The 22829-nt window shown below is 37.0% G+C and overlaps 1 protein-coding gene across 7 annotated transcripts in view; it reads right to left on the minus strand.

Moving 5' to 3' along the window:
• SNTG1 (syntrophin gamma 1) overlaps positions 1 to 22829 on the minus strand; it is a 924527-nt gene that overhangs the window by 94285 nt on the left and 807413 nt on the right. For all 7 annotated transcript variants that reach the window (XM_017965333.4, XM_035276805.3, XM_054246489.2 and 4 more), the window contains 2 exons: positions 20195 to 20311; positions 18568 to 18639 (listed from right to left, as the gene is read on the minus strand). In XM_017965333.4, coding sequence (XP_017820822.2) covers positions 18568 to 18639; positions 20195 to 20311 — 189 coding nt within the window. The remainder of the gene's footprint in view (positions 1 to 18567; positions 18640 to 20194; positions 20312 to 22829) is intronic.

The raw sequence follows: 22829 nt of genomic DNA on the forward strand, positions 1-22829 counted from the left end.
AATAGAACTTATCAATTCAATTATTTAAAATATGCAAAGGTTAAGTAACAGGAAGTAGAGAGTGTTGGATGTATGTTGCTAGGTTTCTATAAGAAATTATATTAATAATAGATTTTGATATTATTCTAAGAAAATTAAAGCACAAATGTCAAGAGCACTAGTATTATTATTTTCTCTTCTTTCTTCCTTTTTAAATTTTACTTTAAGTTCAGGATACATATGCAGAATGTGCAGGTTTGTTACATAGGTATGTGTGTGCCATGGTGGTTTGCTGCAAGTGTCGACCCATCCTCCAAGTTCCTTCCCCTCGCCCCCAACCCCCAACAGTTTCTAGTGTGTGCTGTTCCTCTTCCTGTGTCCATGTGTTCTCATTAAGAACAATATTATTATTGTTAATGAAATAATTCGTGAGAGATAAAATATTGTCAATTTCATTAGCAGTAAAATGGTGTATTGAAAACTACCACTCACTAACTATCTATGCCTGTCATTAAAAATATATTCTAAATTGGATTGCTGGCAAGATGGCTGAATAGGAATAGCTCCAGTGTGCAGCTCCCTGGGAGATCGATGCAGAAGGCAGGTGATCTCTGCATTTCCAACTGATACACCTGGTTCATCTCATTGGGACTGATTGGACAGTGGGTGCAGTCCAAAGAGGGTGAGCTGTAGTAGAGTGGGGTGTTGCCTAAAGGGCTGAAGAACTCCCTCTCCTAGCCAACGAAGTCATCAGTGACTGTACCCTGCACTCTGGTCCAGATGCTGCACTCTTCCCACCATCTTCACAACGCACAGACCAGGAGGTTCCTCCGGTGCCTACAACAGCAGGGCCCTAGGTTTCCAGCACAAACTAGGTGGCCTTTGGGTGACACTGAGCTAGCCACAGCAGTTTATTTTTCATACCCCAGTGGCTCCTGGAACACCAGTGAAACAGAACCATTCACTCTCCCGGAAAGGGGGCTGAAGCCAGGGAACCAAGTGGTCTGGCTTGGTGGGACCTATCCCCACAAAGACCAGCAAGATAAGAGCCACTGGCATGAAATTCTCACAGCCAGAACAGCAGTCTGAGCTCAGCCTGGGACATTTGAGTCCAATGGGGGAAGAGACGTCCACTATTGCTGAGGCTTGAGTTGGTGGTTTTAACATCACAGTGTAAATAAAGCCACCACCAGGAAGTTCGAACTGGGCAGAGCCCACAGCAGCTCCGCAAGGCCTCTGCAGGCAGGCTGTATCACTAGATTCCCTCCTCCCTGGGCAGGGCATTTCTGAAAAAAGGCAGCAGCCCATCAGAGACTTATATAGAAAGCCCCCACCATCCAGGGACAGAGGACCTGGGAAAAGAGGTGGTTGTGGGTACAGTTTCAGCAGACCGAAACATCCCTGTTTGGTAGCTTTGGAGAGAGTAGCGGATCCCCCAGCACAGAGCTTCAGCTCTGATAAGGGACAGACTGCCTCCTCAAGTGGCTCTCTAACCCCCAGGCATCCTGACTGGGAGACACCTCACAGTAGTGGCCGACAGACCCCTCATACAGGAGAGCTCTGGCTGGCATCTGGTGAGTACCCTTCTGGGATGAAGCTACCAGAGAAAGGAACAGGCAGCAATCTTTGCTGTTCTGTAACCCCTGCTGGTGATTCCCAGGCAAGCAGGGTCTGGGGTGGACCTCTAGCGAACTCCAGCAGACCTGCAGCACAGGGGCCTGACTGTTAGAAGGAAAACAAACAGAAAGAAATAGTTAAAACATTAACAAAAAGGTTATCTACTGAGAGACCTCATGCAGTCAATAACTTCAAAGACCACAGGTAAGTAAGTCCATGAAGATGGGAAGAAATCGGTGCAAAAAGGCAGAAAATTCCAAAAGTCAGAATGCCTTTTCTCCTCCAAGGGATTACAGCTCCTCACCAGCAAGGGAACAAACCTGGATAGAGAATGAGTTTGACGAATTGACAGAAGCAGGCTTCAGAAGGTGGATAATAACATATTTATCTGAGCTAAAGTATCATGTTCTAACCCGATGCATGGGAGGTAAGAACCTTGACAGGATATACTATTTAATAAATGCTGTTAGGAAAACTGGCTAGCCATATGCAGAAAGCTGAAACTGGATCCCTTCCCTACACCTTAGACAAAAATTAACTCCCAGATGGATTAAAGATTTAAAGTTAAGACCTAAAGCCATAAAAACTCTAGAAGAAAACCTAGGCAATACCATTCAGTACATAGGCCTGGGTAAGGACTTCATGACTAAACACCAAAAGCAATGGCAACAAAAGGCAAACTAGACAAATGGGATCTAATTAAACAAAAGAGTTTCTACACAACCAAAACAAACTATCATCAGAGTGAAGAGACAACCTATAGAATGGGAAAAAAGTATTGCAATCTGTCCATCCAACAAAGAACTATTATCCAGAATATATGGAGAACTTAAACAAGTTTACAAGAAAAAAACAAACAACCCCACCAAAATGTGGGTGAAGGATATGAGCAGACACTTCTCAAAAGGAGACATTTATACAGCCAACAAACGTATGAAAAAATACTCATCATCCCTGGTCATAAGAGAAATGAAAATCAAAATCATAATGAGATACCATTTCATGCCAATAAAAATGGTGATCATTAAAAGATCAGGAGACAACAGATGCTGGAGAGGATGTGGAGAAATTGGAATGCTTTTACACTGTTGGTGGGTGTGTAAATTAGATCAAACTTTGTGGAAGACAGTTTGGTGATTCCTCAATGATCTAGAAGTAGAAATAACATTTGACCCAGCAATTCCATTACTGGGTATTTACCCAAAGGAGTATAAATTGTTCTGTTTTAAAGACACACACACACACATATGTTTATTGCAGCACTGTTCACAATAGCAAAGACCTGGAACAAACCCAAATGCCCATCAATGATAGACTGGACAAGGAAAATGTGGCAGATATACACCATGAATATTATGCAGCCATAAAACAGGATGAGTTCATGTCCTTTGCAGGGACATGGATTAAGCTGGAAACCATCATTCTCAGCAAACTGATGCAAGAACAGAGAACCAAACACTATGTGTTCTCACTCATAAGTAGGAGTTAAACAATGAGAACACATGGATACAGGGAATAGAACATCACACACCAGGGTCTGTTGATGGTGTGGGACTAGGGGAGGGATAGCATTAGGAGAAATATCTAATGTAGATGACGGGGTCTTGGATGCAGTAAACCACCATGGCATGTGTATAACTATGAAACAAACCTGCACATTCTGCACATGTATCCCAGAACTTAAAGTATAATTATATATATATACACACACACACACATATATAGATAAATATATATATTATATATGTGTATAAATATTATACATATTCTATATATTCTAAATTAATTTGAAAAATTAGAAGACCATTGGAAAACTTTTTCATAATATTTCTTAGTGGATTAAGGACTCAGAAGGAGTTGACATTTGGGCTTTTTCTGACATTAAATTTATATTTTTACTTTTACAAAAATAATATAAGGTTTTGGAAAATCAAACAGTTTTACAGTCATACACTATGTAAATTTGCAAGGCAAAAAAATTTTGTAAACAGAAATCAAAACATATTAAGTCTAGAAAGATTAAGGAAAAACCTGAAATAAACCTGAAGAAATTTAAACTAAATAGAACATTAAAAATAATTCTCATCCTAAGGGATTGAATCCTTGAGATTAGCACCAAATTATTTGTGTAACAAAACCCATTTTCTAGCTTTTGTCTTACATTAAGGATACGTTATGAATGTTCATACAAAATTTTACTAACCAGAAACTATTATGGAAAATAAGTCACTATTAAATTTAAATATTTTTAAGTATTCAGTTTATTCACAATTCATAAAGATTTGTTTGCATGTGATAGGTAGATTTTTCTAATATAGTGATATTCCCATATTTTAATTAAAATTATTGTAGTAAATTAAAATATTAGGATGTAAAACAGCAATGCTTTTCCAGTGCTTATTTTCGGTATAAAAATTTGGATCATCTTCTGACTCAGCTTGAAGGGATTCTGCAACATGGAAGTCTGTAATCATTAAGCATATTGCTCTTAGACTCACTTTAATGAGAAAGCGAAACTCCACAAATAGATTTTGAGAGAGACATAGATAAGATGTTGGTTTCTTTTGTATATGTGTGAATTATTTTCATTCCAAATATTGGAAAACAGAATTATATATGTTCTGTGTGCATATTACATTCTTAATGGGATAAAGTGACTGAATCTTTTTATTACCAAGTCACATTGCTGATAAATAGCTATTTGACTTCAATACAAATCTTGTGTTTTAGAAATATCTTTTAAAAATGGTGAGAATATAACTTTTTTAACAGAAAGAATAAACATTTTGAGGATCATGAGACATTATAAAATATAAAATCATTTTAAAATATTTTGACAAAATTATGCTTTGCTTACACCTGACATAAAAAAATGGAGTGCAAATGACATCATTTAAAAATAATAATGTGGCCGGGCGCGGTGGCTCAAGCCTGTAATCCCAGCACTTTGGGAGGCCGAGGTGGGTGGATCACGAGGTCAACAGATCGAGACCATCCTGGTCAACATGGTGAAACCCCGTCTCTACTAAAATTACAAAAAATTAGCTGGGCATGGTGGCGCGTGCCTGTAATCCCAGCTGCTCGGGAGGCTGAGGCAGGAGAATTGCCTGAACCCAGGAGGCGGAGGTTGCGGTGAGCCGAGATCGCGCCATTGCACTCCAGCCTGGGTAACAAGAGCGAAACTCCATCTCAAAAAATATAATAATAATAATGTGAGATAGTTAATAAATAGGTGTCACTAGATATGAATAAACTAAAAAAATAAGAAACCTATGCTGAGCTAAAAGAGCATGTACTAACCCAATGCAAAGCTAAAAATTTTCATAAATGGTTAGAGGAACTACTAACTAGAATAACCACTTTAGAGAGAAACATAAATGACCTGATGGAGCTGAATAACAGAGCACAAGAGCTTCATGAGGCATACAAAAGTATTAACTAAGTGGAGTAAAGGATATCAGAGGTTGAAGACCACCTTGCTGAAATAAGTTATACAGACAAAACTAGAGAAAAATGAATGAAAAGGAAGAAACAAAGTCTCTGAGAAATATGGGACATCATAAAGAGTGAACCCATGATCCACTGGAGTACCTGAAGTAGACAGGGAGAATGGAGACAAGCTGGAAAACACACTTCAGGATATTATCCAGAAGAACTTCTCCAACCCAGCAAGACAGGCCAACATGCAAATTCAGGATGTACAAAGAACACCAGTAAGACATGCCACTGGAAGATCAACCCAAGACACATAATCATCAGATTCCTCAAGGTTGAAATGAAGAAAAAACTGCTAAGACCAACTGGAAAGAAAGGTCAGGTCATCTACAAAGGAATGCTCATCAGACTAACAGCAGACTTCTCAGTAGAAAGTCTACAAGCCAGAAGAGATTGGGGGCCAATATTCAACATTCTTAAAAAAAATAATTTTCAACCCAGAATGTCATATCCAGCCAAACTAAGCTTCATAAGCAAAGGAGAAATAAAATCCTTTCCAGACAAGCAAATGCTAAGGGATTTCATTACTATCAGACCTTCGTTACAAGAGCTCCTGAAAGAAGCACTAAATATGGAAAGGATAAACAGGTACCAGCCACTGCAAAAACACACCAAAATATAAAGACCAATGACACTATGAAGAAACTGCATCAGCTAGTGTGCAAAATAACCAGATAACATTGTAATGACAAGTTCAAATTCATACATAACAATACTAACCTTAAATGTAAATGGGCAAAGTGTCCCAATTGAAAGACACATAGTGGCAAAGTGGATAAAAAGTCAAAACTCATTGGTGTGATGTATTCAAAAAACCATCTCACATGCAAAGACACACACAAGCTCAGAATAAAGGGATGGAAGAAGATTTACCAAGCAGATGGAAATTTAAAAAAAGCAGGGGTTGCAATCCTATCTCTGACAAAACAGATTTTAAACCAACAAAGATTAATAAAGACAAAGAAGGGCATTACGTAATGGTAAAGGGAACAATTTAACAAGAATTACTAAGTATCCTAAACATATATGCACCCAATACAGGAGCACCCACATTAATAAAACAAGTTATTAGAGACATACAAAGAGCTGTAGATTCCCACAATAATAACGGGAGACTTTAACACCCCATTGTCAATATTAGACAGATCATTGAAACAGAAAATTAACAAAGATATTCAGGACTTGAACTCAGCTCTGGATCAAGTGAACCTAATAGACATCTACAGAACTCTCCACCCTAAATCAACAGAATATACATTCTTCTCAATGCTACATGGCATTTATTATGAAATCAGCTATGGAATTGGAAGAAAAACACTCCTCAGAAAATGCAAAAGAACAGAAGTCATAACAAAGTGTCTCTTAGACAACAGTATAATAAAATTAGAACTCAAGATTAATAACTCACTAAAAAATACAAAATTAAATGGAAATTTCACAACCTGCTCCTGAATGACTCCTAGTTAAATAATGAAATTAAGGCAGAAATCAACAAGCTCTTTAAAACAAATGAGAACAAAGGTGCAATGTACAAGAATCCCTGGGACACAGCTAAAGCATTATTAAGAGGGAAATTTATAGCACTGAATGCCCACATCAGAAAAGTAGAAAGATCTCAAATCTATACCCTAACATCACAATTAAAAGAGCTAGAGAGACAAGAGAAAACTAATTCAATAGCTAGCAAAAGACAAGAAATAACTCAGATCAGACCAGAATTGAAGGAACAGAGACAAAAACCTTTCAAAAAAATCAATAAATCTAGGAGCTGCTTTTTGAAAAAATTAACAAAACAGATGGACTGCTACCTAGACTAATAAAGAAGAAAAGAGAGAAGAATCAAATAGACACAATAAAAGAAAGGCAAAGGGGATATCACTACTTACCCCAGAGAAATACAAACAACCATCAGAGAATACTATAAATACCTCTACAAATATAAATAGAACATTTAGACAAAATAAATAAATTCCTGGACACTTATATCCTTCCAAGACTAAACCAGGAAGAAGTTGAATCCCTGAATGAACTATAACAAGTTCTGAAATTGAGACAGTAATTAGTAACCTGTCAACCAACAAATCCCAGGACCAGACAGATTTACAGCCAAATTCTTCCAGAACTAAAAAGATGAGCTGGTACCATTCCTTCTGAAAAAACTCCAAACAATTAAAAAGGAGGGACTCCTCCCTAACTCATTTTATGAAGCCAGCATTATCCTGATACCAAAACTGGAAAAAGACGCAATAAAAAAAGAAAACTTTAGGTCAATACCCCGATGAATATTGATGCAAAAATCCTCAGTAAAATATTGGCAAACTGAATCCAGTATCACAACAAAAAACTCACCCATCATGATCAAGTTGGCTTCATCCCTGAGAAGCAAGCCAGGCTTCAACATACACAAACCAATAAACATAATCCATCACATAAACGGAACCAAGGACAAAAAGCACATGGTTATCTCAGCAGATGCAGAGGAGGCCTTTGACAAATTTCAAATCACTTTATGTTAAAACTCTCAATAAACTACATATTGATGGAATATATCTAAAAATAATAAGAGCTATTTATGGCAAACCCATATCCAATACTATATTGAATGGGCAAAAACTGAAAGCATTCCCTTTGAGAACCAGTGCAAGACAAGGATGCCCTCTCTCACCACTCCTGTTCAACACAGTATTGGAAGTTCTGGCCAGGACAATCAGTCAAGAGAAAGAAATAATGGGTATTTGAATAGGAAGAAAGGAAGTCAAATTGTCTCTATTTGCAGATGATATGATTGTATATTTAGAAGACCCCATTGTCTCAGCCCCAAATCTCCTTAAGCTGATAAGCAACTTCAGCAAATCTCAGGGTACAAAATCAATGTGCAAAAATCACAAGCATTCCTATATACCAATAACAGACAAACAGAGAGCCAAATCAAGAGCAAACTCCCATTCATAATTGCTACAAAGAGAATAAAATGCCTAAGAACACAGCTAAAAAGGGATGTTAAGGACCTTTTCAAAAAGAACTACAAACCTCTGCTCAAAGAAATAAGAGTGGGCAAAGGATATGAACAGACACTTTACAAAAGAAGACATACATGAGGCCAATAAACATATGAAAAATGCTCTGCATCACTGGTCATTAGAGAAATGCAAATCAAAACCTCTTTGAGATACCATTTTATGCCAGTTAGAATGGCAATCATTAAAAAATCTGGAGACAACAGATGCTGGAGACGATGAGGAGAAATAGGAACACTTTTACACTGCTGGTGGGAGCGTAAATTAGTTCAACCATGTAAAAGACAGTGTGGTGATTCCTCAAGGACCTCGAAATAGAAATTCCATTTGACCCAGCAATCCCATTACTGGGTATATATCCAAAGGATTATAAATCGTTCTACTATAAGGACACATGCACACGAATGTTCATTGCCGCACTGTTTACAACAGCAAAAACCTGGAACCAACCCAAATGCCCATCAATGATTTTCTGGACAGGGAAAATGTGGCACATATACATTGTGGAATACTATGCAGCCATCAAAAATGATGAGTGTCCTTTGTAGGAACATGGAAGGATCTGGAAACCATCATTCTCAGCAAACTGACACAAGAACAGAAAATCAAACTCCACATGTTCTCACTCATAGGTGGGTGCTGAATAATGAGAACACATGGACACAGGGAGGGGAGCATCACACACTGGGGTGTGTCGGGGGAAATAGGGGAGGGACAGTGGGGGGTGGGGAGTTGTGGAGAGAGCACATGGGGAGAAATGCCAGATACAGGTGATGGGGAGGAAGGCAGCAAACCACACTGCCATGTGTGTACCTATGCAGCAATATTGCATGTTCTTCACATGTACCTCAAAACCTAAAATGCAATAAAAAAAAGGGCACAAACAAATGGAAAAATATTCCAGCCTCATGGATAGGAAGAATCAATATTGTGAAAATGACCACACTGCCCAAAGTAATTTATAAATTCAATGCTATTTCCGTCAAACTACCATTGATATTCTTCAGAGAATTAGGAAAAAACTACTTTACATTTCATGTGGAATCAAAGAAGACCCCATAGAGCTAAGACAATCATAAACAAAAAGAAAAAAGCTGGAGACATTAATGCAGCCTGACTTCAAACTATACTACGAGGCTAGTCGTCTATAAGCCAAACAGCATGGTACTGGTACCAAAACAGACATACAGACAACCAAACATAAAGCAACAGAGCAGAGACTTCAGAAATACTACTACACATCTACAACTATCTGATCTTCGACGAACTTGATAAAAATGAGAAATAAGGACAGGATTTCCTATTTAATAAGTGGTTCTGAGAACACTGGCTAGCCACTGAAAAACACTGAAACTGGGCCCCTTCGTTACACCTTTTACAAAAATTAACTCAATATGGATTAAATACTTAAATGTAAAACCCAAAACAATAAAAACCTTAGAAGAAAACCTAGCCAATACCATTCATGACATAGGCATGGGCAAAGATTTCATGACAAAAATGCCAAAAGCAATTGCAACAAAAATGAAGATTGACAAATGGGATCTAATTAAAGAGCTTCTGCACAGAAAAGAAAAAAACTTATCATTGGAGTAAATAGGCAGCCTACAGAATGAGAGAAAATTTTTGCAACCTACCCTTCTGACAATGGTTTAATATCCAGAATTTACAAGTAACTTAAAACAAATTTACAAGAAAAAAAAAACAAGCCCGTCAAAAAGTGGGAAGAGGATATGAATAGGCACTTCTCAAAAGAAGATATTTATGTAGCCAACAAATATATAAAGAAAAAAAAAAAAGAAACCTCAACATCACTGATCATTAGCAAAAAGCAAATCAAAACCACAGTGAGATACCATCTCACGCCAGTCCGAACGGGAATTATTAAAATGTCAAGAAACAATAGATGCCGGAGAGACTGTAGAGAAATAGGAATGCTTTTACACTGTTGGTGGGAATGTAAATTAGTTCAATCATTGGGGAACACAGTGTGGTGATTCCTGAAGGATCTAGAACTGGAAATTCCATCTGACCCAACAGTCCCATTACTGAATATATACCCAAAGGATTAGAAATGATTCTATTGTAAAGACACACGTACATGTATGTTTACTGCAGCACTATGTGCAATAGCAAAGTCATGGAACCAACCCAAATGCCCATTAATGATAATAAAATGTGGTACATACACACCATGGAATAGTACATAGCCGTACAAAGAAGTGAGATTATTTCCTTTGCAGGGATGTGGATGAAGCTAGAAGTCATCATCCTCAGCAAACTAACACAGGAACAGAAAACCAAACACTGCATGTTCTCACTCATAAGTGGGAGTTGAACTATGAGAACACATGGACACAAGGTGGGTAACAGCACACCTTAGGGCTTGTGGGGGGTTAGGGGTAAGGGGAGGGAACTTAGAGGACGGGTCAATAGTTGCAGCAAACCACCATGGCACAACGTAAGAAACCTGTACATTCTAGTCATGTATCCTGGAACTTAAAATAAAATAAAATATAATAATAATGTGAGAAAGATACGGAACACAGGTGTCACTAGATAAGTACAAACTAAAAGAATCAGAAATCTCTCATTGGAAAATAAAACAAAGCAAGAAAAAGTATGAAACAATGATGCCTTTGAACTTTTAAGAGCATAAATAGGTCAATGAAACAAACTTTGAAACATAAGATTTAATTAATTCATATTTGCACTTGAAAGATGTCTTGGTAAATCGGAAATAAGCACTTTATATAACATATGGTGAATTTACAGGAGTCACTGTCACATAAGGATACATGATAAAATATTGATAAACACAATAAAATGTTATTAACAAAAATAAAATTATGTTTTTATTGATGATTATCATTTTTTAAGACAGGAAGCTGGATTTGAAGTTGCTGGGATTAGCTTTGTGGATGTCAGGCACTTCCCTCTGATGTGATCTCTAAGGCATGTTTACGGACAGAACTAGCAATGGCTGAACCTTAGTTCCCACCCAGAGCAGCAACACTAAAATCTAAGTGCGCAGCCTGCAATGTCTCTTAAAAATCACCAGGGAAGTAAAGTTCTATTATCAGAGGAAAAGATAAAAACGCATTTTCAGAAGCTTGTAGTTTAGAAAGGGACTACACTTTTTATGCTAATTTAATTCTAAAATGTTACAGTAAAAAAGGAACCATGTTAATTTTAAATTAATTAAATGTAAAGCGTTCAATAACATTTTTAAGAAAAATTATTTTAAAAATGAAAGCACATGTAAATATAGTCAGAAAAGTGCAGAGACGCCTCTTTTTACTTAAGATAGTACTGTGGTTTGAACGTGTCCCTAAAATTTTATTTGTTACAAACTTAATAACCAAATTTATATGTTGCTAAGAGGCGGGCACTTGAGGAGGCAATCAGAATTTGGTAGGGTCATCAGAATGGGGCCCTGCAATGGGTCTAGTAGCTTTATAAGGAGGAGAAAAAGACCTGAGTTACTAGGCTTGCTGTCACTCCTTGTGATGCTTCCCCCTAGGTTATGCCACAGCTCAAGACCCTCACCACGTGCAAGCATTATGCTCTTGGACTTCCCAGCCTCCAAACCCATGAGCTAATAACTAAACCTCTATTCCTTATCAACTACTCAGTCTGTGGTATTCAGTCGTAGCAACAGAAAACAGATAAAGACAAGTGGCCTCCCTAAAATGTAACTTTTTAAAAAAGTAGTTACTTTGGTGTTCTTACAATAGTTTCTACTAATACCTGTCACTGATATAAAATTCTACTGTAAAATGATTCTCCACATAAATTTCAGTCTGCTGGAAATATTTTCATGTCTCCCAAATATTTAGCCCTTGACTAATAATGAAATCAACATACTCTTACATCATATATTGTCTTCTGTTATAACTTCATTAATGTATATATTATATATTTCTGCATTTTTAATTGGTTTATTTGCTTTTATTTTAAACCATATTATAAGCATGCTAATTCTGAGCATCTCTTTTCTATTAAAAGTGTAAGCAGTTGTGATAAAAGAAATAATAATATTAGATTTAGCTTTCCAAACACAAATACAGTAAATATGGGATATGGGAATATATAATATTTGATATCAAAATATGAGGATTATAAACTGACACATTATTTAAGATGTAATTATTCCATTATTTTAATTTTTAAAAGAAGTTTTTTTTTCCTATTTATGTCTTTGTTACTTCACTTATTTTTGGAAGTATTTCTTCTCAGCTATTCTTAATTTGAGCACAATTTTAGCACTGTCTCAGCCTGGTTGCCTTTGGGGGTTTCTGTAATGATTTACTGCATTGCCTCTACATGAGGCAGGTTGTTTTTCCTTGTTTGCTTGTTCTGTAATTCTATTCATGTAGAAACTCCAGACATGGAATAATTTTAATACAATCAGATTTAAAGAACAAGCACAAGTGAATTGCAGGTATTTATTTTGTGAACTGTTTGGTAACTACCATTGTGATGCCTCATCACCTCTCACCCTCATAATTTAATGTGTGTGTACCTTCTGCAGACAAGAACATTAGGGCATTTTCCTCCAGAAGCACAATACAGTCACCAAAGCAAGGACTCTGATGTGGTCTAGTCCTTGGACTTCGTGCATGACTCACTAGTTCAAAATCCTCTGCCGCATGCGGTTGTTCTGTCTTGCTAGTTGTCTTCAGTGGGAACAGTGCCTTGATCTTTCCCTAACCTTCATGACTTTGACACTAGTGAAGAAAATAGGACATTTCTTTTACAAAATATGCCTCATTTGGGTTTGTTGGACATTTTCTCAGGACTAGAATAGGTTGAATCACATTAGATTGGATTAGATTGCATTGGCTTTCTCCGATACATTACATTAGATCAGTGTTTCCTCCTAGTCAGATTTCATTCATACACTGCTTTAGCAGGAAGTCACGGGCCTGCTGTTCTGCTAATTGTGATAGTCTAGCACCATATCAGACGTGCGGAATTTTTGATGTGTGGCATTAATGAAGTGTTCACTCTGATCAATTTATTAAGGCTATGCTGTCACTTTTGTGCCCTGTAATGATCTTCTTTCTTCTTCCATAATTACCGTAAGTTTTTTGTGAGGAGGTACTTTGAAACTATCTAAGTTCTCTGTCCCTTGTCAAATTTTCCACTTACATAGTTTTATGAAGATAGACTCATGGTTTCTTATTTTATTTGTTGGGTTATAATCCATTGCCAACCTTTATTTTAGCCCAGACTTGCTCAATTTGTCCTGAATCTGCCCAATGGATGCTCTCGGAAGTAGCTTTCATGTCTTTCGATCTGTCTTCCTCATTTTCTGAGCACCTCTTTATTTTCTAGCACAGCAATACGACTTAGCCTCATCTTTTACTTTCTGTGCCACAACCCAGCCATCAAACATTTATCTACAGAGTTTTGGCTCTTCGTAGTGGAGAATTATATTGAGAAACAAGGATCTTTGCTGAGTGTGCTCCTTGCTATTGAGAACTCTCTGACCGCAGATATTTTAGGGACAGAGTAAGATACAGCTGAACACATATATATATATGCACGTGCACACATGCGTACAAATATGTACGTATACAGACATGCATTGCAAACTGAGGTTGCATAGCAATATTTCTAATTCTAATCCAATAACTCAGAGTTTATTCTAGGCTTCTTCCTTTCTGTATTTATGACTCTCATCTCTGACAGTGAGAAATGAGGCTCCTATTTCACTTTCCCCATAACATATCTACTTAGTTAATCAATCCTTCTTCCTCCTTCCCCATCTCCCACCTACATTCACTCTGAGCACCGCCCTCATTCAACCCTGCCAGCCATGTTTTCTGTTTTCGTTTTTCTAAAAATGATTCTAGAAAAATATCAGTGTGACAATATTGTTCCCCATGTATACTTTATTCAAACATTTAAACTTGTATATAATTTCAGGCTGAAAAACAGCATCATAAAAAAAATAAAAAATAATCTTAATGGTCCAAAGACTTATTCTTGCTAAGTCTAATGCTGGCTCTGAAAGGGGCAGGTGTTGAATATCTCTCTCCTCTGCCTCACTCCTCCTGGCTCACTGGCCATGCCCTTGTTGCCCAGAAGTTGCCCCAGGAGCACTCCCCTCTGGCCCCTTCAACCCCATCTCACATTGGATTCAAAGAGGATTTTTAAATGGGCAAGCTCAGTCTCTCCCCATGCTTGACATGCTTTAGTGGCCATCCTTTGTTCCTAAGATAAGGTTGATGTGCTTTATTATGGCCTTTTCCTATGATCCATTCCATCCAAACACCAACACCAACCTCATACCCAAGCTGACTACAGCCGCAACAATCCCGTTTGCGTTGTTGAGAGGACACACACTTCTTTGTACTTCTGGGAAAGTTTGCATATTGCAGGCACACAGAAGGTGCTCAGAGTAACTGTCATGTGACTTAAAAGACAAAAAGGCCTTCACAAATCAGTTAACAAATTGCTAATCTTCACAACACCCTATGCATCAACAGCTGCATTTCATAGACTAAGGACTGAAGTTCATAGTGCCCAAAACACTTGTAAAAGGTAATGGTTTTAGAAACAGAAGTAGCATTTGTTGCCAAGTTCCTCTTATTCTGAAATCTTTGCTCTCTCGTCAGTACCAGGCTGGCTCTCTGTTTCCCATTTCCCCCCCAGTTATCGATATTTACTCCAAGAGAGAAAGAAACAGCCTCGTAAGTGTGGTATAATGTAGAAGAGTGCAGGATTTTCAGACGTTGCAAGTTCCATATCTTTAGCTCTGAAATTTCCTAGCTATGTAAACTTAGGCTATTTACTTAAACTTTTTGGCCTCAGTTTCCATATCTGCAAAACGGGAATAACAATAACTGACAGATTATATAAATATAAACTGAATTCATATACTAAGCACTCAGGACAATACCTGGCACTTACATGCAAGCTACAGGTACCAGATGAACTTTATTACTTCATTCTTGTTATTAATGATGTAGCTTCATCCTCAACATTCAGAAGGGACAGGATTTTCCTGATTAATGGTCACAGGCCAGTTGTTCCGTGATCCAGATATTCAAATCTGACTTTTAATTAGCCTCATGTGAGGGGTCGCTTTCTGGAGGCAGAAATCTACAACTTGTACAGCTTGCCGCATGACTGCTACCTCCTGGTAGGAGAGGGAGGGGCTGTAGAAGATTCTCCTTCTGATTTGCTCACCGGTCCCACCAATCTCACTGGCTTCCTTATCAAACTAATCATTTTCCAACCGCTGATCCTGACATAGGAGAAGGCCAGAATGTAATCTGCATACAGGAAAATAAGCCATTTGGCATCGAATCTAGTAACCACGCCTCCTCTGTGTTTATGCTACAGGAAGTTTTCCTTTGGGAAAGGGGGAGCTTGAAGGATGGCTTTATGTGTCTGACGTCAAGCCACAAAGCATAAAGCACCAGCATTGTACTTACTAGTGGGAGGGTGCTTCCTTAATGACATGCAACAACTGAAGGGAGATTTACATTGTATTTGATGTCTGAGAATACTTATCTCCAGGCCTCACTAACCTGTGTAAAAATTTTCCCAAGTGGAACATCACACACCGGGGCCTGTCAGGAGTTTGAGGGCAAGGGAAGGAGAACATTACGACAAATACTTAATGCATGCAGGGCTTGAAACCTAGATGGAGGGTGGATAGGTGCCGAAAACCACCATGGCACATTTACACCTACGTAGTAACAAACCTGCACCTTCTACACATGTGTCCCAGAACTTAATTAAAAAAAAAATTCAAGTAAACTAAGGCTTATAGAAAATGTTATATAGAAAGTTAAAATGAGATGTAGTGTTTGATTTTAATTTGGTCAGAGTGTAAATATTACAGGCCCTCTCAAAACACTTCTCATGGCAGCATAAGTTAAGGACTTTTATAGGAGACAATTTGGTCACATAGATTTAGTATCTTGAATATGTTAAAATATTTTTCCACATGGGATTTCCAAAGCTCAGAATTTAGACTAAAAGAAATAAGAATTTGCGTAAAAGTCTCTGCGCAAAGATCAGGCCTTCCTGGGTGTTATTATTTTATCTCATTGATTTATTTTCTATTTTTGTCTCCTTCATTGATTTAACATCTAATAAGATGCAAGCTCAGTTAAAGTGGTGGCATTTTCTGCATTTTTCTCAGCCACATAACAAGTGCTGAGATTACCTGGTATGTAGCAAACACCTAATTTTCTGTTTAACCATTCAGAGAATGATTGTTGTGATACGCCTGACAGCAAGAACAAGTGTTGGGAGAAACCTCAATGTAAAACTTTAAGTAGACTGAACGAGTACAGCCAAATATGGGCTAGCCGAAATCTGTCAAAAAGTCATCAGTGTCTTTGAAGAACATTGACTGTCATAGAAAGAAAATCTCAAGCCACATTTTTACACAGAAAAGCAGATCATGAATTGTACAATCTTACTTTGTCAAAAATTTTAACAGAGATAAAAAATATTGAGTGTTTGTATATGGTGATGGAGCTAAACGTAATTTTTATTATTTCCTTTAAAATTATCCTTTTTAAAGTATTATAATAAACTGCATTATGTTCTAATGTTTAAATAGTTTTTTTTCAAAGAGAGGATTTTAAAGATCATGTAACCACTTGAAAAGTGGTTAGAAAATAATTTAAGTCTAAGTAGGAATATGTAAGTATGTGTTGCATTATAACTATGAAAAAGTTGTTAGTGTATAGATAGAGAATAGACAAATGAAGCTGATTTGTTGAGGCAGTTTTCTTTCTTTCCCTCACTTTCTCCCTCCTTCCTTCCCTCCCTGCTTACCCCTGCTCTCCCCTCCTCCCTCCCTTCCTGCCTTCCTGGCTTCCCTGCCTTCCCTACCCTTCCTTCCCTTCCCTCCCTCCTTCCTTCCTTCCCTTCCTTCCCTTCCTTTCCTTCCTTCCCTTTCCTTCCCTTTCCTTCCCTTCCCTTCCCTTCCCTTCCCTTCCCTTCCCTTCCCTTCCCTTCCCTTCCCTTCCCTTCCCTTCCCTTCCCTTCCCTTCCCTTCCCTCCTCTTCCTTCCCTTCCCTTCCCTTCCCCTTCCTTCCTTCCTTCCTTCCTTCCTTCCTTCCTTCCTTCCTTCCTTCCTTCCTTCCTTCCTTCCTTCCTTCCGTTCCTTCCTTCTCTCCTTCCCTGTTGTTCCCTCCCTTCCTTCAGTGCCTCCCTTTCTTCCCTCCCTCCCTCTGTCTCTTTCCCTTCTTTCTCTTCCTTCCTTCTTCTTTCTTTTTCTTTATGTCCTTCTTTCTTTTCTAATTCTAATTCCATGAGTAGCTTTGCTAAAAACACACAATTAGAAAGCTATCTCATTAGCCATTTTGCCAATTATTTCTGAAAACTAGAGTTGGGTAGTGGTACCTGTTTTAGAAATTGTCAGACCCTTCTTTACTCAAGTATTTCAGGATATCCTTAAACCATTGTTCCTACAAAATAAAGCATGTACGGAGATGAACAATCAATGAGTTATATTTTTAGCTGGATTTTGCACTTTAGAGACCTTCAGCTTTGATCCAAAGTTCTCTGTAAGGAATAGAAACTATGAACACTTTTGAGGTACTTATATGTTGTCTTTCTGCTGTCAGATACTTCTGAGGTATTCTATTATATTTAAAATTTTTCAGCACTTTTTACTCTCCTAAGTCTTTAACCAGAAGAGAAATAGCTAACACGAAGCACAGGGAAATGAGTTCCCCTTGGATACAGAAACAAGGTCAGCCTGAGGCAGGAATTTAATTATCAATCTGTGGGGAGTCCAAGCGTACAAATCCTACAATAGAAAATGAATATATATTAGTCTTCAGGTTTTATAGGTTTTTCCAATTTTAATTCTTTAAAAAATTCTATGGAAACCATGTGATATTTTACGGATTTGTGGTGGCTTGCTATTGCCATGATCCTGTGGATGGCATGAAGTTCAACTGATATATGACAATCGTATGCTCTTTCACATACACAAAAAATGGGCCAGCGTGAGATTAAGAGCAAAACAACAAAACTTTGCTTTTATCTTTATCTTTTCTACATTTTCTAATTCCAGGTCTTACCGAAATCTTTGTTTTTTTTTGCATTTTATTGAGAAAAAAAAAGAATTAAAAAATAGTGGTAACAACTGACATTTAAATTCAAGCTACTTTCAACCAAACTTTCTTAACTTTCTTCTTCCTCGGTGAACTCCTGCAGAGCTTGTCCCTCTTCCCTCACCCATGGCGGGACTACAGAGTCTGCTTGCTAGTTATTTAAGCAGATAGCTGAGTGCCAGTGCATGTCTGTGCATCTGCATTTTCTTTTCTGTGTCTAGTTTTTTCTTTCTCTTTAATTTGTCTTTATCTCGTCTCTTCTTTCATTCCATAAATCATTTGCTTTGTGAGCTACTTATGAACCCAGAGGCACTATTCCCTGAAGAAAAGCCATTCAAATACTGACTCATTACTGACCATACCTTGAGGATCTTGCACATAATCTCATAAACTGAGAATGTTTTCTCTGCTCTTGTCCAGTCCCAGGTGGTTACCTTAAGAGATAAGAAAATAATGTGTAATTTGTTTGAGAAAGTTATTTACCACTCTATTTGATTTGCATACATATGGTGAAAAATAAGCAAAACTTTCAGAGATGTGTCTATTTAGTCTCTCATCTGTGAAGCTATGTTCATAAAGGACCCTACATAATACTCTTGTTTCCTCTATTCCAAGGTTTGTCACCGTTTGTCTCATGCTTTCAGCAAACCATTTATGTGCAACAGTTCTCATTTGCCCAGTGTCCTTAGGAATCTCAAATAATGTATATATTCTCTACCTATAAATACTAAATATTTACATTCCACAAACAAATAATTTTTTTTCTCTATTTACCAGTTAAATACAGAGAATACTAGAGCTCAACACAGCTCTATTTTTTTAAATATACGTAATTTATATTAAGAAATTCAGGATGACTGTGACATTGCAAACACACTGAATGCGCAATGCAGTTATTTCACTCACTCAGGTTAGAAACATAGATTTACTTGTCTTGTCAAAGAAATTATTCGGAGTAGGAATAGACTAAAATACATAAATATTAATTTTTCCCAGTCGTCCTAGTGCTTTAAACTCTGTGTAGACACAGACATTTAAAACAGCAGCAAGTCAGACCTGATGATTTCTAAATCCTATGTATCATTAAACCCGCAAGAGACTGGTCTGCCATGTGCTATTTATATTCAATAAATATTTATTGAGTGTTTTCTGAGCTGCAAAGAACCTGTTTCCCAAAGCAAGACTTGAGGTCCAGTAGGTATCTATACATATTTAATACAATCTCAGTAACTCTAACATAGAGTATAACAGAAGATAAAAGTGCTATTGATTTTACCTAGAGAGACCTGTACAACATAGATAAATATAGTCTGACTGTCATAAATGATAGCTTACCAGAATGTATTTGTGATGTTTGCCAAGTGTGGAATCCCCTATTTTAAACGAACAACCTGAGAGTTAACATCATCTTATGGAATTACCACTAGAGTGAGATTTAATAACAGCTAGACAAGATGCTATCATTTTGAGATATCCTATTATTCTTTGCTAATAATAAATTACTAGTAATTTAAAGTACTGAATACATTTTTAAACACTTTCGAAAGATCCTTTGAAAATAAGTTTAGTAAACATGTTCATTCACGTAGAGCTCTAAAACAGTTTACTCTTTTTTATTCCACTTCTGATATATTAATTTCTTTAGCTTCTATTCAATGAACAAAATACACTGACATATGCTTGAAAATGCTTCTTAAAATCTCCTTTCCCATGTCTTCATGGGATTTTTAACAGCATTTCAATTTGATCCATTATTTTATAGGTTCACCAATTATAAATAACTAATTTCCAGACTTTCCCAGGGTGATAAAGCAAATGTTTAATGTCAGAAAATATATTTTTAGTAAATTAAATCAGATAAACTGGTTTCTATTTTTTCTCTATCATATTTTTAAAAATATTGATAGTATACTATTGGATGTTGTTACGTTGGTGTCAGTCTGTTGTGATAATATGGAAAAGACCAGTACATTTCGATAAAACGCTTACTGGAGGTGCCAGAAACTTGTACAGACACGAGCCCCGTAGGGCCAGGAAGGTCGGGGAATACACTCTGTCCTGAAGGGGGTCTTGCTCCCGGGCCTCACACCAGCCCATGTAGACAATCTGCAAGAAAATGGAATACAATTGACTGTCAAAAACTTTTTATTTTAGATATTTTATGTCTAAAAGATATTTAGATATAAATATCAAAAATACTTTAGATATTTTTCATGCAGTATTATAACCTCACATGAAATTATCACATTGATAGATGCAATAAAGTACATTAAACAAGATTTATCTTCAGTAAATGAATGTAAATCACTCATGAGAATTTCTTATCTGTTTCCATCAGCATTTATCCAGGGTTTATTTATACCATCCAACCTACCATGGATTGTATTTCCCACTCTACCAATTCTTACAGAAAAAGGTTTATTTGTAATAGAATTCATTGATGGATCCCACCTGTTTACCCATCACTGACATTTTATTAACTGGGAATCTGCTTCAATACACAATGTTAAAGTGAGCAAGGGAAGCAGGTCAGAGAGACATCTGTGGCATTACCACGAGGGAGGTGCCGCACTTCTCCACTGTGCCTGCCAGGCGAGAATTACAACTGTCCCCCTTTAACCCCTGATTTCCCATGAATACAATTTATGCTAGTCTATTCCTATATTGAGTGGCATTAAAACTAACTCCTTAGCCGCTAGCACTTAAATCTAGGTGGATCGATTTCCAGATGAAGATTTTGTGAGATAAGCCACTCCTCTGTTTATGATCTGATTTTTGTAAGAGTCAAACATATACATAAACACTTAATAAATCATTAATGACATTTCTAACAACATATTCATGTGGCATTCCATTTCTTTCTCATCACAGCTCTATGTGCAAGGCTGTATGCCCCACTTTATATGATTTATATTGGCTTTATGGTTGGCAGAGGTAATTGCCCGCCCTAAACATTTTTTTCTTTTTGTTTTTTGTCTCCTAAGACCTTCTATCATCAATAGAATGTTAATGAACATGATACAAATTGAGTTAGTTTAGTGTCTCATGCTTTTGCCATTACCATGAAAAGCTCATACCTAGGATAGGAACAACACAGCAGACCAGAGCCCAGCTTAACAGCAGGACCAAGCCCAGCTAGCTTCATGCTGGTGGCTAACCACAAACAGTTCACTTTCAGAGAGAAAGAAATACTTATTGTTGTATTTCAGCTAGAATGGGGGTGGGTTGTTGTCCAGCATTAATGTGGTAACAACTGGCAGATAACAATGCAAGAATTTGACATGCAAGTTTTGGAATATTACTATTGTCTATTCACAGATCCCATCTTCTTTCTATAAATTATATTTACCCTCTAAAATACTTAGACTGTTCACCATCTCATTATCTCAGTTTGTCTTACAATAAGGCTCTGAGCTATAAAGTCCTTGAATTAATATATTAAGGGATTGTGAGTTAAATTAATTAGCTTAACAAATGAATGAAACTTGGTACAAGTTAGAATTTGAATTTGAACCAAGATGGCTTGCTCTTCTAATTATCTAATGTATTCTGTAATCTTTTAGATTGCTGACATATGCATTACACAGAGACTTCATGGTTAATAATAACATAATAAGAACCAGCTATAATAACTGATGATTTTGTATTGCGTATATGATCAGATAACATGACAGTTTTGAAAGAGTAAATGAGTGTAATAGATAACCATCCCATAAAGAGAAGGATGACTTGCTTTAATAAATATTCAATGTGTCAAAATAATTACACGAGTTAAAAATGAAAGCATATGACAGTTTACCCTTCCAGCACTTGCATACTAGAGAATATCGACAACCTACCATCTAGTGTTACCTTAGGAAACTGGAAAAAATATGCTTAACGCACTAGATATTTTATAGGGTATTAAAGAACAACCAGGAAAAAATTACAGTAATATGAAAATTGACAGAGGTTAATCATTGATACAAATGTGGGATCGGTTTTTGCCGTGTAACCACTTCCTATACAGAAATGTCACATGAGGCACTCAGCTACACTGGGGAATCTTACAGGTTTGGAACAAAATATTAAAGTCCAGGATTCTCCACGTGTGAAGGTCTTAGTAAACATGCTCTGCTTTTAGTTAGGACCAGAATAATAACGTCCTAATAACAAAGTTAAAGCAGAAGTCATCAAGCCCTTGCAAAGACTGGAGCTCAGATTTGAGCCACTGAAATGATGCAGAGAATGTCAGGCTTGAAATGGTTTATGATGATCCTGGAGTTCTCTCTGGCTCCTGACTAAAGAAAATGGAAATCCTTTCTGGATGACAATAATATTACATGTGTCAATAGATTTTCATAAGAATCGTCTCTTGGAACAGAATAAAAATAACCAAGGATATAAGGAAATAAAACTTCATAAAGTTCATCAGGAGAAAACCATGAATAAAAACAACAGACAGCAGAACTGAATATTTAGGCCTTTCAGATATGGAAATTTTCTAATACAGACATTAATTTAACTAGGTTTGCTATGTATAAGAACAAAAGATACAAGATTGAAACTTTCATCAGTGTACATCTGAGATAATAGATTATAAAGCATTCCCATTAGAAATTAGACAAATATATATAAAACATAC

This window comes from Callithrix jacchus, chromosome 16, assembly GCF_049354715.1.
Source record: "Callithrix jacchus isolate 240 chromosome 16, calJac240_pri, whole genome shotgun sequence".
In the NCBI taxonomy this organism is placed as follows: Eukaryota; Metazoa; Chordata; class Mammalia; order Primates; family Cebidae; genus Callithrix; species Callithrix jacchus.